This window comes from Chelmon rostratus, chromosome 2 (genome assembly GCF_017976325.1).
Source record: "Chelmon rostratus isolate fCheRos1 chromosome 2, fCheRos1.pri, whole genome shotgun sequence".
Lineage (NCBI taxonomy): Eukaryota > Metazoa > Chordata > Actinopteri > Chaetodontiformes > Chaetodontidae > Chelmon > Chelmon rostratus.
In genome coordinates this window covers 5,659,801-5,675,544 of record NC_055659.1, presented here as the reverse complement: position 1 = coordinate 5,675,544, position 15,744 = coordinate 5,659,801, and the positions used below count along the sequence as shown (strand labels likewise).

General features: G+C 42.9%; 3 protein-coding genes across 5 annotated transcripts; all 3 read right to left on the bottom strand.

The window, feature by feature from the left end:
* Positions 1–426: 426 nt before the first annotated feature.
* Positions 427–1,241, bottom strand: LOC121620632 (hydroxyacyl-thioester dehydratase type 2, mitochondrial-like). The gene has a single exon (XM_041956762.1). It carries the CDS (start codon positions 1,239–1,241, stop codon positions 756–758), a length of 486 nt encoding a protein of 161 aa, XP_041812696.1. The 3' UTR covers positions 427–755.
* On the bottom strand, positions 1,198–3,947 carry rpp14 (ribonuclease P/MRP 14 subunit). 3 transcript variants are annotated; one of them, XM_041956792.1, is made up of 7 exons: positions 3,856–3,915; positions 3,382–3,463; positions 2,935–3,094; positions 2,583–2,667; positions 2,139–2,215; positions 1,974–2,052; positions 1,198–1,331 (listed from the first exon to the last, which is right to left on the bottom strand). In XM_041956792.1, the coding sequence occupies exons 3-7, from the start codon at positions 3,024–3,026 to the stop codon at positions 1,275–1,277; spliced, it is 390 nt and encodes a 129-aa protein (XP_041812726.1). In that variant the 5' UTR covers positions 3,027–3,094; positions 3,382–3,463; positions 3,856–3,915; the 3' UTR covers positions 1,198–1,274. The 3 variants fall into 3 exon arrangements, with proteins under 3 accessions (XP_041812726.1, XP_041812708.1, XP_041812717.1); XM_041956774.1 differs by lacking the exon at positions 3,382–3,463 and having other exon boundaries at positions 2,935–3,106; positions 3,856–3,947; XM_041956783.1 differs by lacking the exon at positions 3,382–3,463 and having other exon boundaries at positions 3,856–3,947.
* Positions 3,948–7,985: 4,038 nt separating this feature from the next.
* Positions 7,986–15,103, bottom strand: LOC121618243 (monoacylglycerol lipase abhd6-B-like). The gene is made up of 9 exons (XM_041953617.1): positions 14,971–15,103; positions 13,257–13,372; positions 11,539–11,698; positions 11,071–11,184; positions 10,170–10,302; positions 9,920–10,077; positions 9,652–9,706; positions 9,199–9,299; positions 7,986–8,372 (listed from the first exon to the last, which is right to left on the bottom strand). The coding sequence occupies exons 2-9, from the start codon at positions 13,358–13,360 to the stop codon at positions 8,193–8,195; spliced, it is 1,005 nt and encodes a 334-aa protein (XP_041809551.1). The 5' UTR covers positions 13,361–13,372; positions 14,971–15,103; the 3' UTR covers positions 7,986–8,192.
* Between the last annotated feature and the right edge of the window lie 641 nt (positions 15,104–15,744).

Sequence of the window (15,744 nt, the reverse complement as noted above, 5' to 3'; positions counted from 1 at the left end):
AATATCTAGTTGAAACTTGTGTTGAGAAGGGTTTTGTCAAACCATTGTTTTTTAAATCAAGAACAAACCTTGAAAAAGCTCACATAAAAATAAATATTTAGAATCATAATAACACACTCACTGTCCTCCAACTCCACACTGTAATGCTGACACTTGATTTCAGGGTCTGACAGCATCCAAAGCATCCAAGCCAAAACCAGTTGCAATTCTGTTAGGGTGTGACGTGTCAAAATCACAAGATTTGAATAATCAAATGTATTAGACTAGGGGTGGTCAAACGTGTGCCATCCAAAAGAGTCCACATACTGATCAACACTTCTTCACATACATCTCTGTAGACAACGGCAATGAATAAAATACTGCTGAACTTGTGTGACAAGACGTGAATGGATCTGATGAATTCAAAGATAACAGTTTTTTTAAAAATGTTGTTCGGTGTTTTTATTCCACACACATATTAAACAAAATACAGAGCAGATCTATCAAGTCAAACATGCTAAAAAATAAATCAAGTGACTGAAACGTTTCTCTCCAAACCACTCTGTCCAGACGCACTTCTTGTTCCAGTATTCAAGCATATGATCAATAAGCAAAAATAACAGGAGATGGGCCAAATTCCATTGTGCTGAAGCACTGTTGCAACCAAATTATCCCGGAGACACCGAGCTGCGCAGAGTTGAAATCACTGCACTCCTATTTCAATCCCTGCAAATACAACATCAGGGGACTGTGACGTCTGCCCTCATCCGCTCCTCTCACTCCTTCTGCTGCTGCTCCTCAGGCATCATCACCATCACCTCCCCCTCCATCACCACCTTGTCCTTGACAGAGCACGTCACGGCAATGAAGGCGAATGACATCTTGATCTTGCGGACTTCAGCTTCGGCCAGCACCTCCTCGCCAATGTAGAGTGGTGCCGGGAAGCGGATCTCCTGGTACAGGAAGACGCAGCCCCGGCCGGGCATCCTGGTGCCAAGGACGGCCGAGATCAGGCCGTTGATGAGGACACCGTGGACGATGGGTGTCTCGAAGGAGGTGGTGCTGGCATAGGCCGGGTCCAGGTGGAGGGGGTTGGTGTCGCCCGTCAGCTCCGCGAACAGCTCCACGTCACGGGAGGAGAATGCTTTGGTGAGGGAGGCTCTCTGGCCAACATGGAGCGATCGGTAGGAGGGAGGAGCTGCTGTGATGGACGAGAGGCACAGCCGTGGTTTATTAAAGATACTGCTCCACATGAACCTCATCCTGAAGACGACAATGCTCCTGTTTCTCCTCCTTCAGTCCAGCTGTAGCTCTCGACTGTTTCCTGTCAGCGCAAGCAGGAACGGAGATACCTGAAGTTGACATAATAGAAAGCCCTTTATTGTCTGAGAGGGAGATTTGCTTTCACAGCTTGTACACATTTAACACAAAAACATACAGATAAAGACAATACATTCATGCCCCGACCTGTACTTATATACATATGTATGAACTCACACAAATATGTCTGGATCTTTACAACAATGTCAACGAGGTAGTTTGTTCAGGGCTGCTGTGTCAGAGGGGACAAAGTAAGCTCTTCCTCATTTTAAAGTCCTGAACCTACAACCAAATAGCAGTAATGAGGAAAGTACATTGAGGTGGTGATCAGAGTCTTTTGCTATTTTGATTTCAAGGTGTGTGACAGCTCTGTCGTTTCTGTCTGAGAAACTGGAAGAGGGAGAATGATGATTTTGGAGGCATTTTGTGTGTGATGGTGGTAACTGTGGTTTTGCTGGAGATGGTTAACATGTTAAAGAAGCAGCAGCAACAGTCCAGCAGACAGAAAACACTTTCATTTACACCTAGCTACATACATCCCAGGCTGTGTCCTTCAAAGGCAGAGAACTCTGCCCTGACACAAAGACTGAGTCTGAGTTTGTCCCTCTGCAGCTGATGCAGTACATAGTACAAAGATTACTACTGGACAATGAGCTGAAGTGAAGTCTCCTGACCTGCAGCACTCTGAAGGCACAGGCCTGGTTCTGGTAGGAGCCCAGTAGAGTTAGGGAGCTCCACAACTTTACCAAACCCCTGAAAACACAAATGCACACATATTTTAAGAGGACATTTATACTAGGAGGAGTGAAAATTTCTTCCCATCCTGCTGCTGACCTCACCTGCTGGAAACACGCAGAAAAGCAGATAGGGTGTCTTCATCGTACTTCAACAGGTCAAAGGTCAGTGCTGCTCCTACCTGAAGCGCATATATACAAATGCATGAAAAGTAAAGTACTATACCTCTACATCTGAAATAGGTGAGTTGGAGATATCCTACTCAGCAACAGACAACAAAACCTCTTGCTGTGACTAACAATTATTTTCACCACTGAATAATCTTCTGATTATTTTTTCAATTCCTCATTTGTCTATACAATGTTAACATCCATTTTATTATTTAATTTATAATTTCACTGCTGATTGTTTTCTGCTCAATTTCAGCACCAGCTTGATATTTTCTGGAGGCCTCCCTTCACAGGTCCTCACAGTGTCAGAGCAGATCACATGTTGTTCAGCTGAGGTGGTAATCGAACTGTCGAACACGGCCGTGTTAATGATCTCACCTCTCCGTACAGACTCTTCAGACCTGTGATGATAAACTGCTTCAGTTCAACAGCGCTCAGTCTGGTAGATTCATCCTCCAGCACACTAAACACACACACACACACACACACACACACACACACAGACAAATATTATGTAGGATGAATGTTTACTTATTGTAGTATTATTGACATGTACAGATATTAAGGATAGACACACTTCTTTATTATCGTCTGAAGCGTAAGAACCGTAATATCAATATAAAACGGTTTAAGATTTTTTAGAGGGATGATTGAATTAAAGAACAAATTATAACTGAATAAATAATTTTATATAAATTATAGTTGAAATAAACATGTCATGGTGACTTACAGGCAGACCTTCATGTAGTGGTACGGCGAGGCGTTCTTCAACACGACCCGTTGGTAAACTGCAGGTTTGTCCTTATTGTCGGTGCGTCTCATTCTAGTAAAGCATCAGTGACTCAGACTCCAACAGGTGACGAAGAGCAGGTCGATCAGATGACTTCAAACTAAAAAACAAACTGCTGAAGGTTAAACAGATATCAGCTCAGCTCAACATGATTTTAAACAGGTCTGCTTGCCGGGTCTGTATTTGTACATGTAGCCATCAATCTTACAGCAGGATCCAGTGTGTGTTACATAGCTCAGACAAGTCAGATGTGAGGGTGAGTCTGTCGTTTTTGAGGTTGAGGTATTGTACCAATTTCATTAACCTTGTGGCACAGTATTTTTTGGATGTGAAGGTCACAGAACCAAAACAGATTAATAAAAACATCTCAGTCAGATTGGCACTTACAGTAAACGGGTAAAATACATTATTTGAAAAAGAATTTGAAATGTTGTTTGTCCATCTTTCCCCGCCCGTATTTCGCGAAAACCTGCGAAAAGCAATCAATCAATCATGCACATTTTAAGTTGAACATAGTTTGTACACACAAACAAATAATAAACATGGATAGTAAAATAGCAGCTAACCACCAGGCTAAAGCGGTTGAATACGTTGTATATTAGGCATTTAATTTACAGGCTCGACAGGACTGAAAAACGAACATTACCCCGTGAAAATGTCTGACAAACTGTACATGGCTACACAACCTGAAGCTAAAACTAGCTAACAGGAGGTCAAACAGTAGCTAGCTCAGTCAGGTGAACAAGCTAGCTAATTTAAGATACGCTAACTCGTAGCTGCTACACTACAATATAGATACAGCTAACAGTCAATAAACTAACGGTTGTTGTTAACAAAAGTAAGGTCTAGTAATCCACTCACCAACTCCATCAACGTGAGGAACTGACAGCACATTATGACTCGTTCTGCGTCCATGCAAACTTTGAACAAAGTGCGCAGCTTCAGCCTCAGACACACGCATGCGCAGTGATCACCGGCAGAAATGTCAAAGAGGTGCAAAATAGTAGGATGGGTCACTCTGTCACAAACATCCACGAATCACAAACAAACTTAGATTCAGTTTGGTTGTGTCACGCAGTTTTAAATTTGAAACATTTGTACTGGTGACAACATTCGAGTCACAAAAGTGAACCACTCTTTTCATAAATATAACAACCAGAAGCTAAAATAACACGTCGCTAATGGACAATCTTTCTTTTTAAAGACACTTCCAAATTTGAGTCCCTTTTACGGAAGCATATTTCCTCCAGGAAAATAAAACAGATGAAATGCTTAACTATGCCTAACTAACTAACTCAGTGCCACATAACCTTATTTGGAGTTCCTTTGACTACTTTAAAGTGCCGGAGATAGTTGTTAACTTGGTGAAAGCATATTTCCAAGACATCAGACTGTGTGCAAGTATCGCAGAGCTCACAACAGGCTGGCAAAGATTGGAGGTTGGTATTATGGCAGGATGTACAGTGTCCCCGCTAGCTTTCACAATGGCTATGGAGGTAATTATTAGGGCTTCCAAGTGGGTCGTAGGTGGAGAGAGACGGCAGAATGGAATGCGTCTTCCACCAATTAGGGCTTATATGGATGATATGACACTGCTAACTTCAACAGTGCCATGTACAAGGAGGTTGTTAGATAAAGTCAATCAGAATCTCAAGTGGGCTAGTATGAAGATTAAGCCTAGTAAGTCAAGGAGTATTTCAATATACAGAGGGAAAGTAAGTGATAGAAAGTTTGCTATAGATGGTGAGGAAATCCCAACAATTAGGGAGAAATCAGTTAAGAGTCTAGGACGGTGGTACAATGTGGACCTGAATGATGTTGAACAGGTTGTGCAATTTAGAAAGGATGTTGCAGAAGGGCTGGAGAGAATAGATAAATCAGGGCTCCCAGGAAAACTGAGGTTGTGGTGCTTGCAGTTTGGCTTGTATCCTAGGTTAATGTGGCCAATGTCAGTATATGAAGTCCCATTATCTGTAGCAGAGAGAATGGAAAGGCTAGTTAGCTCTTATATTAGAAAATGGTTGGGTGCTCCCAGGTGCTTAAGCAATGTAGCTTTGTATGGGAAAGGAATGCTTCAGCTGCCAGTATCCAGTCTAACAGAGGAGTTTAAATGCACTAAGGTTAGGACAGAACTTTTATTATCTGGGAGTAAGGACATGTTAGTTAGCAATGTGGTTCCGAATCCTTCTGGGGGGAGGAAATGGAACCCAAGGGCAGCAGTGCAGGAGGCAGAGGCAGCTCTTAGGCATGCAGAAATAGTAGGAAATGTTCAATTTGGCCGGGGAGGCTTGGGGCTTGGCCCAGGCAAACCAGTGTGGAATAAAGCAGGTCTAAAGGAGAAAAGAAAGCTTGTAGGGGAACAGGTGCGTAGGCAGGAGGAGTTGTTAAGAGGGGCAAAAGCAGTTGGTCAAGCCAAACAGGGACAATGGTTGAATTGGGAAGGTGTTGAGAAGAGGAAACTTAGTTGGAGGGACCTGTGGAATATGGAGGAAGGCCGTATTAAATTTCTGATAGGGGCGACATACGATGTGTTGCCAACCCCGCAGAACCTAAGTCTCTGGGTACAGGGCGATCAATCGTGCCCACTCTGCTCAGGTACAGCAAGTTTAAAGCACATTTTGTCAGGTTGTAGAATTAGCTTATCACAAGGCCGGTATACATGGCGGCATAATCAGGTGCTGAGAAGCTTAGCCGCAGGCATTGAGGAGAGAAGGAAGCAGGTGAATTCTGGAAGTTCTAGAAAGGAGAGGTTAGATGTGCAGTTTGTTCGAGAGGGGGAGAAAAATAGAGCTGCTAAGTCAGGGAGAAAGCAGGGAGGTGGCTGCCTGGTAGGGGCTGATGATTGGCAAATGCAGGTCGACTTGGGAGGACAGCTAGTTGTGCCCCAGGAAATAGTTTATAGTAATCTGAGGCCAGACATTGTCTTATGGTCCATGAGTAAAAAGACTGTGTATTTTATTGAGTTAACAGTCCCTTGGGAAAATTCAGTGGAGGCAGCTTATGAAAGGAAGAAGACTAAGTATGCAGATTTAAAGACAGAATCTGAGCAGAGGGGATGGAAGACCAGGGTCTGTCCGGTTGAAGTGGGGTGTAGAGGTTTTGTTGCAGGGTCAGCTGTTTCACTGTTGAGGGAGCTGGGAGTGCATGGGCAAAATTTAAGAAAGACAGTGAGGGAGATGTCAGATGAGGCTGCTAGGTCTAGTCAGTGGATATGGATCAGGAGAAATAATAGTAGTTGGGGGGTGAAATAGGGACAGTGGGGGATCAGGCAGAGGACATGCATGCCTAACCTGGCAAGAGAAGAGGTTAAAGTCTGAACAAGACACCTCTCCTCTGCTCTGCTTTCCCCGCCCCATCTTCTCGCTCTGCCAATAGGAAGAGAACCAGGAAGTTTAGATAAGGTGGGGGTGTGGCCAGCTAGAGTCTCTCTTTGGGACCATGCGGCCTGTTCAGGTGAGTTTGCGTGGTAAGACACAGAGTTGGCTTGTTTTTTTATCTTTTTGGTTGTTTTCCTGTTTTGTCTGCTTCTTGAAGGAAATGTTAGGGTTTGTTTTCCTGCTCTGTTTGCTTTTTGAAGGAAATGGTAGGGTTTGCTGCTTCTTGAAGGAAATGTTAGAAGAGGCTGTTAAATCTAGTCTGTGGTTTAGGCCTCCACCTTCAGCACCTTCTAAATTTTCCACCCCCTACCCGAACAAGGGTCTGTATCCAATCCCTACTTTCATCTTTTGACTCTACCTCTTTATTTTCTATCCCCTACCCGAACCAGGGTTTGTATTCCCACCCCGCTTTTTCTTGGTGCAGTTGGTGAGAGGCAGGGGTAGATGATGGTAGTGTGGCAATCGGCAGTTACATGTGGCATCTAGGCCTGTGGTAGCATTGTAGCAGCTAACAATAGCTAAAGCGGTGAGAGTATGATAGTATCTTAGCAGTTAGTATTGGTAGCTAGCAATTAACATTAACAGTATAGGTGAATCTAGCGTTATTGTCTTCTTCTGTTCCTCTTAGCAGGTAGCGGTTAGCACATAACATTAGCTAAATGGTAGCATCGGAACTGTATTGTCTTCTTCTGTTCTTCCTAGCGGTTAGCAGTAGCATTAGCAATAGTTAAATGGTAGCATCGGTACTGGCCACTACCTGGAGCATCTCTGGGTCAGTTGAACGTGGCGGTGCTGTTTGGATTGTGTAGGAGCAGTGTGAACTGGCACTAGGGGGGGTGACTCTGGGACGCCGGAGTTCACTGCCTAACCTCCTGGAGGTGTAGTGGGACTAAGTAGGCGAAACACTGTTGAAGGGAGGTTTCCACCTGATGACCCCCAGAGACGTGTTAGGAATCACTGCTCTTTGGCAGGTATAGAGGCAGATTAGAGCTCCAAGGTTCTTCACTGAGAATGAATCCTCTTTTTGAGCACAAGTATCTTGTGTTTATTATTAACTTAATACTATTACTATTAATACAATACAATGTGTTGTAGTCTGAGTCTCTGCACAAATTCCCGAAAATAACAAAACAGCTCCGGCATAATACGTAATTTATTGGACCAAATTACACACTGAGCCGCAGTTTTCGAGGGCACATCATTTTTAATCTCAAAAGATGAAATGTTCCTGCTGTGGAGTGGTACATTTTTATCAAATTATATACTCTATGACATTCTTGTTAGAGCTGCAAAGATGTGTCGCCACCCAGCGGTTTGTTGGCGTACTACTATGTAAAAACAAAACAGCACACATTTCCAATCAATCAATAAAATCATTTTCTTCAGAGATTTATTTCTATAGACCATAGACACTCCTTTACAGATGCTTATCTATCATTTAATCACCTCATTTCATTTAGTAAAGTGAAATAATTCTGACAACAATCTCACGTTTTTCACTTTGATTTTCAATCTGAATGTGTTTTGTATGAGGTTAAATATGCAGTTGGTCCATTGCCGAAGACGAATGATGACACAAGAGACGGTTTTTCTGAAAGCCATATGTACAAAATCTCAACATGGAATATTTAATTCACCATTAATATCTAAAACATAGACCACAGCCTCCTTCATGGTATGAACCAAACATGTAAAAACTTCAGGAATATTTGACAGACTGTCCCATTTTTGCGTGTTGTCGTCCCTATCCTCATCATCTTCATTCTTGCCTTCATTATCCATCATGAGGTCATATGTCAGCATAAAGTTCAGGAGTTTTCTTTAGGAAAGTTTCTTAACGTTTTCACTGTTGACTTCCTGCGCAGACAGGAAGTTCATGATGAGCTGGGCAGCTTTCCTGGGCCGCTCCAACGCCACAGAATGACCACAGTTGTCCAGCAGCTCCACCAGGCAGTTTGGCAGGGCCGCCTGCAGCACCGCCGCTCCCGAAACGTCCACCACCTGAAAGAACAGACAGGTTCATTAGCAGCTTATAACTAAATTTTGTACAGACATTTGAGTTTCCCAGAGGATAAATCCTGAAGACTTTGATCCCATGACTTCTCCTCGAGCATCACCATGAGCTTCATGTTTGTGGGTTTGAGGGAAATGTGCTGTCTTCCCATCAGCCTCAGCTGTACTTTGTGTTTAGTGCTAATTAGCAAATGGTGGGAAGATTCAGCCTGGGACCCAAACCTGTATAGTGGTGGAAAGTAACTACGAATATTAATTCAAGTATTGTACTTAAGTACAAATGTATTATGAGTATTTCGATTTTCTACTGCATCATACTTCTACTCCACCACATTTCAGAGAAAAATAATGTATTTTTCTCCACTATCTTTATTTTGTTGCTATAGTTGCCAGTTACCGTTCAGATCAAAACTGTACACACAAAACATATAGTATATAAGTATAGTATATAAAATGACGCATTGTTATAGATTAAGCTTCCAAAAAGTATATAAAGCAGCTGAAATAGGCTCCACCTTAACCAACTACTACTCACATGTTAATGCATCAATAATAGCGATGCAAAAATAATTGAATAGTAACATAACACTCAGAGGCCATTCTGTAGTAAGTGCTTACACTTTTGATTATTTAAGTAGATTTTGCTGCCAATACAGTCCTTATGTGCTTAAGTAAAAATGATGAGTACTTTTACCCAAGTGTAAATGTGTCTTCCATTACCACATGACTAGCTGGTCACTAGTTAAGTGCTACCTGAAAAAAAATGTAGCTGTGTTCCCTACATCTGTTTTTGGGAACATCTGTTCAGTTATACCTGGTCTTCCTTCCCCCAGATGACCTGCACAGGTGCTGTGATCAGATGCAAGTTTTCCTGCAGAGAGTGACGAGACTTCTCCCCGACAATCTCCATGAACACTGAACAACACACACAAACACACTTCACATAAATAAATGAACAAAGCATATGCAACAACAGTTGGTGAAGTAGCGACCCCATTAGCATCCACAAAGTGGACACTAGCCTGGTCTGGCTGCTGAAGGGCTTTTAATGTGAAACGCCTGTGCAGAAGTGTTAAGTTTCACTGATAACACCTTAACAGTGCCACCAGCCCACCAAACTTATAGTTTATTAATTTAAACAATTCAGCATCACCATTAGATTATAGTTGTATAATGAGGGAGTGTTTTGAGGAGCAATGGAGGAGGAGAGGAGAGGAGAAGGAGGTCAGAGAAAGGCAGTACTGGTGATGGATTTTAGCAGACTGACCTTCTTTGTAGAAACCATTGTTGGGGATCCTGTTGTCAAGGAGACCCTGCAGGACCTGGCCACACACACACACACACACACACACACACACACGCACACGAGCATCTGAGTATTTTACACAATATTCTTCTATCAGAAAAAGCAGTAGCATTATTAGCTGTAGTATTGCTAACTGTACTTGCACTGATATGCTGATACTGCATATGGAGGATCCAAGTTGTGTGAAGCCTTAAAAGTGAATTTTAGTCCAGGAAGCACAGCTGTGTACCTGCCGGGGGAGGTTGAGTGGGGTGTAGCAGCAGAGTCTCAGCATGTCATCCAGCTCCTGAGGGGTGGAGGGGATCAGAGGGATCGACTCCTCCTTCTGGCTGTTCTCCAACTCCTTCAGACGACTGATGAACTCAGAGTCTGTGGGATAAACCAGACCTGTAGGAGGAGGACAGAGGCATAGCTGTAATTTTGCTTCACGACACAGTCTCAGATTTGAATCCCGGAGATGACATGTCTGCTGAGTTTACCTGCCGGGCAAATCAAAGTGGCGCCGGACAGGTGAGCGGAGTAATGGGCAGCGTAAACCCCTGCCACGTTCCCACCCATCGATGTCCCGGCCAGGTGGAAGGGCCTTTTATCCAGGCCGATACTCTGCACAAACTGCACAGAGAGACACAAATGGAGAGAGGTGTCATCTCATCTGTGCAGCGTCTCTAGATGTAGCCATTGTTGCCAGATACAGTGAGTGAACACAGGTTTTGGTTGTGGTCTGGGTGGTATCAAACCTGGCAACCTCACTGTGATTACAAAACTTCAGGAAGCTGCAACACTACATGTAACTCCCCCTAAAACCACAAACTGTTTCTGTTTGAGCACTGATGAAACAAACAAGGCACCACATTATTAGGCTTTTTTAACATTGGACAGAGCCAGGCTTCCTCCTGCTTCCACTCTTTATGCTAAGCTAAGATAGCCACATTCTGGCTCCAGCTCTGTACTTCACACACAACTCAAGATTGATAATCATCTAAACAGGAAGGAAGAGAATCAGCGTATTTCCCAGTAGCAGTAACATAGCAACAGTAACTCTGTGGAATGGCTCACAGGGATCAGTCAGTTTGCAGGGTAAAGCTGAACAAAGGCGAACCTTGACCTCAGATTACATGTTGAACCACAACCAAACCACAGCTGCCAGTAATGCACAATGTGAAGCACATTGAAGATGCTGTCAAACAAAGAGAGAGAAGGCATAGGACCTCTGACATGCTGGTTTTCCACCAGGGACGTTACTGTGCTGATATCATGGAGTCTGATCCTGGGGTTGGAAATATGGTTCTCCTTTCTGCCTGTAACTACAGCAGGGTCCCTGTGTGACATTACAGTGTTGTGTAGTCACTACAACACAAACACACACATGCACACACGCACCTGGTGGATTCGGGCGACCTGGCCCTGAATGCTGTAGTCCTCTGCCCCGGTGCGACTCGTCCCCTCGTGCCCGGGCATGTCCACACACACCACATGCTGGTTTCTGGGGAGATACTGGAGGCGAAAACAAACACACCCAACTGAAATGACTCTCACTCATTCTGAGCAGATTTTTTTCTGTTGATTTGCAAGTGTGCAGTCGATGCTCACTGTTTTCCCACAATGCAATGCACAAAAGGCATGGAGGAGCTGCTCACAGCCAGGAAATAAAGTAAAATGTTGACCTCAAAAACCAAAAACTAAGTATTAGATTCTGAAGTCACAGTTTGATTGAAGCCTGATGTTGCACTTAATTTCCTGTTAATATGAAATGGTAAAGCATGTTGGTATTCTTCTATTCAAACTGCTACAACAATATACTGTACCCAGCACATGCTGTATAGAGTTAGGTAGTTTCCTCTGCGTTACCTTGATGACAGGCAGCCACATGTCCTTGGTGGCGGAGAAGCCGTGCAGCAGCAGCAACGATGGCGTGGCGCCTCCTGGCGTCCCGCGGCAGGAATAACAGAAGCGGTAACTTCCACTGTGAGAGTAGCGGACCACCAGCCCCAGCCTGCGACGCCAGTACCTGAGGAGGATTACAGCAGGACCATTAGGAGCTTTCAGGTGCCATCTGAATTTGTTTGTAATCAAATTATATGTTGCATAAAACTAGATTCATATGCAAGGCAATGTGTTTGTCCTGAGGGTGGCGCTAGAGGAAAGGTCAGAGGTTCAAACATTTAAATGGTTCATCCATTGTGATGAGGAAATCGCATTGAAATCTGGTGAAAGGCTGTTGAGATGCCGAATGTCACTCTGGACCAAAGTGTTCAATGGGCTGGTGAAGCAAAAAAAAATTTGATGTACATCTCCAATATTTTAAACCTTAAAATAAGGAGCATAAACCCAAAACGTTGGCTGTAACATTGACGGGAGGTGTAACCGCCTATTTGATGTGTTTGTCACATTCCCTTCCAGTACAGCCGGTTCTGTGAGTACACATAATAGTATTCATAAAATAAGCCATATCTGACAAACTGACGGGCTCAGACTTTCAGAATATCTGTTTAACCACATCTAAAAGCTTGTGAGACTCCGTCCATGAGGACCATGTGCCTCTTTTTTGTTCAATGTTTGTTCTTTTTGTTCTTTTTTTGTTCAATGTTGTTTCTTTTCTGTTTCATCTTTAGTTCTCCTTGTTAGTCATTATTTTTGACCAAATTTTAATTCTAATCTTGTGTCATGCAGCGTTTTAGCATTTTGTAACATTTCATTCACTTCACAAAGCCACTCACAAAGACATGATTATATGACAGTGACTCAGCACAGTGTGTGTGTGTGTGTGTGTGTGTGTGTGTGTGTGTGTGTGTGTGTGTGTGTCTGTGTGTGCATGCGAAATAGAAATGATAATGCAGCATGTAAATGTCTTTTACATGTTGGACAAAGTGCAGTAGGTAAGGTCACATTAACAGTCCTGCTCCTTCACAATAAAAGTGTACTTTGGACACAGTGACATTGCAGCACAAGAGCCGCTGTATATATATAATATACAGCTGAACAGACACATGACATCCCACCACAAAAATAGCATTGTTTCGAGATATTTTAAATAATAAGATATATATATATATATATATATATATATATATATATAAAATGGAACCTGTGCAACAAACAAACCTGTGATGTAGGTACTCAAGGGTACTTTAGGGAGCTAATTAAGTAAAAAAAAATATAATGTGTTGACAAAAGAGGTAAAAGTAAAATAATATTAATACTTATTATTAGTAGTAGTAACAGTATATTACAATAACAATTATTATTATTAAAAGTATCAGCAAAACCTAAAAGGGATTTTTTTAAAACTGCACACGTAATGTCTATAGAAACAGCATAAAGCAGAAGTATACAGTAAATCCAACTTTTTATTAAGTAATGAGCAGACAGGTTACATACTTTAATGCACTCTGTTATTTTTATCTGTTATCTGTTATGTTTGGAAATAGTGTTACAAGTTAATATGGACTCTTCTCAAGAACACATTAAACACAACTCACTGTGCTGTGCTGCACTAAACTGGTATTACCAGATAACACTAACGAAATACCATTCTAACACAGTGAGGAGTGTGTCTGTGTTTTTACCAGTTGTAGGCCTTGAGGAGCGTTCCAGGCCAGAACAGGAAGGAGGTGATGAAGGCGAGGATGGGGACAACAAGAACACCTCCTGATAGCACTATGAGCTCCATGGCTGCACACTCCTTCAAAAAAACACAAACAGACATGTCCCACATGTAGCTGTTATGTTATATCGATGACATGCATTATGGCAACTGTCAAGAAAACTAAAGCAGATGCAGAGTGTTTCCAAGAGAAATGGACATTTTTTTTGTTCAAGTAAAAGTCTGTTGTGCTTAAGTCAGTTTGTGAGGACACGCATGCAGTGATGAGAAAGGTTCATCTCGAGCATCATTAGCGCTTGAAACATGTTAAACTGGATGAGCTGCAAGGGCAAAAACACTCTTCAGCAGAATTTGGATGTCCAACAAGCAGCTTTCACAAGACCACGTTCTGACAGAGACAGTGTTATGCAGGCAAGTCTCGCGGTGAGGGAACTAATAGCTAAGGAGCTGAAACATCATTCAGAACGAGGATTTGTGAAAGAAAGCTTTGTTACTGCTCTGGGGCTGCAAGAACTGGACAAAGTCAAACTGTGTCAGTTTGTCTGGAATAATTCATAGAGATGAAAGAAAACCTGACGTGGACACCAAGTGAGAGTAAGTGTCTGTGTGATTTGACTTTCATGGTGGACATTAATCTCAACCTCAAGTTCCAGCAGCCTCTCAGCTCTCTGCTTCCAAATGAGAAATTTAAAGTGAAATCAAAGCTCTGGCAACTGGAAAGAGGAAACACTGCATGTTCCTATGCTGCAAGAACAAAAGCTGCTCTGACATCAGAATATGCTGCTGAGTGTGAAAACTCCTTCAAACATTTGGGGAAAAGGTTTCAGGACATGAAAAGTAATAGTTAGTAGTTTCTGGCAACCCACAATATGAAACCATGGAGCTGCAATGCAGTGATGAGCTCAAAGCTACAACAACCTGCCTCTGCTCCACTTCAACAGACTGTTTGCATGTCCTGAGGATCTTCCCACGCTGAGGAGACATGCACTGAAGTTTGCATTTCCGTGTGGGACAACCTGCTGCTGCAAGCAGCTCTTTGCTCTTGCAAAGACTCAGTTTTGCTAGAGAGTGACCGATCATGATCATCACCATCATCATCATCATCACTGCCATCTGACATCAGACACCTCGCCGAACACAAGCGGTGTGTGTTCAATAATTTAGTATGACCCTCAAAGGACGTTATAAAAACTGAAATGGCCGTTCACAGGAAAACGGTTTCCCACCACTGCTTTAAACAGTCTAACTCCTGAAGAAGGCCGTGTGCGTTTGTTTTGTTAAAAAAAAAGTTACATAAAGTTGTGAAAGGTGAGCCAGGCGGTGACTGTATCGAAGGGCAGCGAAGGAGCGGAAGACGCAGTTTACCTTCCCTCCCAACCGTCGCTGGTTTCCTGTCTGTTTCAGAGGAAATGTTTGTATTTTATAACCTTCTTAAGGTTTAAAACAGCGTCTTGAACCAGCAGATAAAACATGTGACAACACACACTCACACACACTCACACACACGTGATTCCTGGTTATGATCGTCTGTAAGTCCTTTTAACGTGTAACATCACATCTCAAACATGATGGACAGTGCAGGTTATATAACATGAGACAGTCAGCTGCGAAATACAGACATTTTCATTAGGCCTGTAACATGCTGATGATGGGCTCTGCAGGAGCGGACACCGTACCTGTCTGAGTCCTCCTCGGTCTGTCACAGAAAGCTGTCCTCCATTCGGTCCGCTCCTCCTACTCCTCTTTCACCCAAATTACACAACAGCCTTTCATCTGCGCTTAAAGGCAAAGTACAATGAGAGCCCCGCGCTGCGTTCAGGCGCTGTCGGAAATATCGCGCTGTCGGAAATATCACACTGTCGCGTGTGTGTGCGTACGCGTGTGTGTGCGTACGCTTGTGTGGAGTTTCTCCACACGAGGGCGCCACTATCCCATGTCTGCATGGATGCACACAGCTTCACGTTTACATTTTATAGTGCTGATGCTCACATCTGTTGAGGTAGCAACAACTGTGAATCCCAACTACAAATAGATTAATGATACAAATTGTTAAACTCCCTGAGAGACTGTTTTCTCAATCAGGTTTTGCAATGAGAGACTGATCCCACATTAACACACAACCTTCTGCCAGGTGTTAAAAGTTTTGGTTTGAGAGGTTTGTATATTTTTAGTTTTGACTGTGTTTTTCTCACAAGGGCTCAGCAGGGAAATAAGTGATGCCCTGTCACTGTCTATGAAATCTGATTAAATCACTTTAATTAAATCACAGATTTGAGTCTGTAACCTTGAATAAATAATAGCTGTTTTCTTTTATTTAACTTCAAAGCAGCTAAAACTGTTTTTTTTGTATTATGGACCAAATGACAAAGTGATAACGGTGTGACAGGGAATCATCACCTGAATCTGCAGCTTGGCTTCATGGAGCTTTGCAGGGTTTCAGCTTGTTGTTT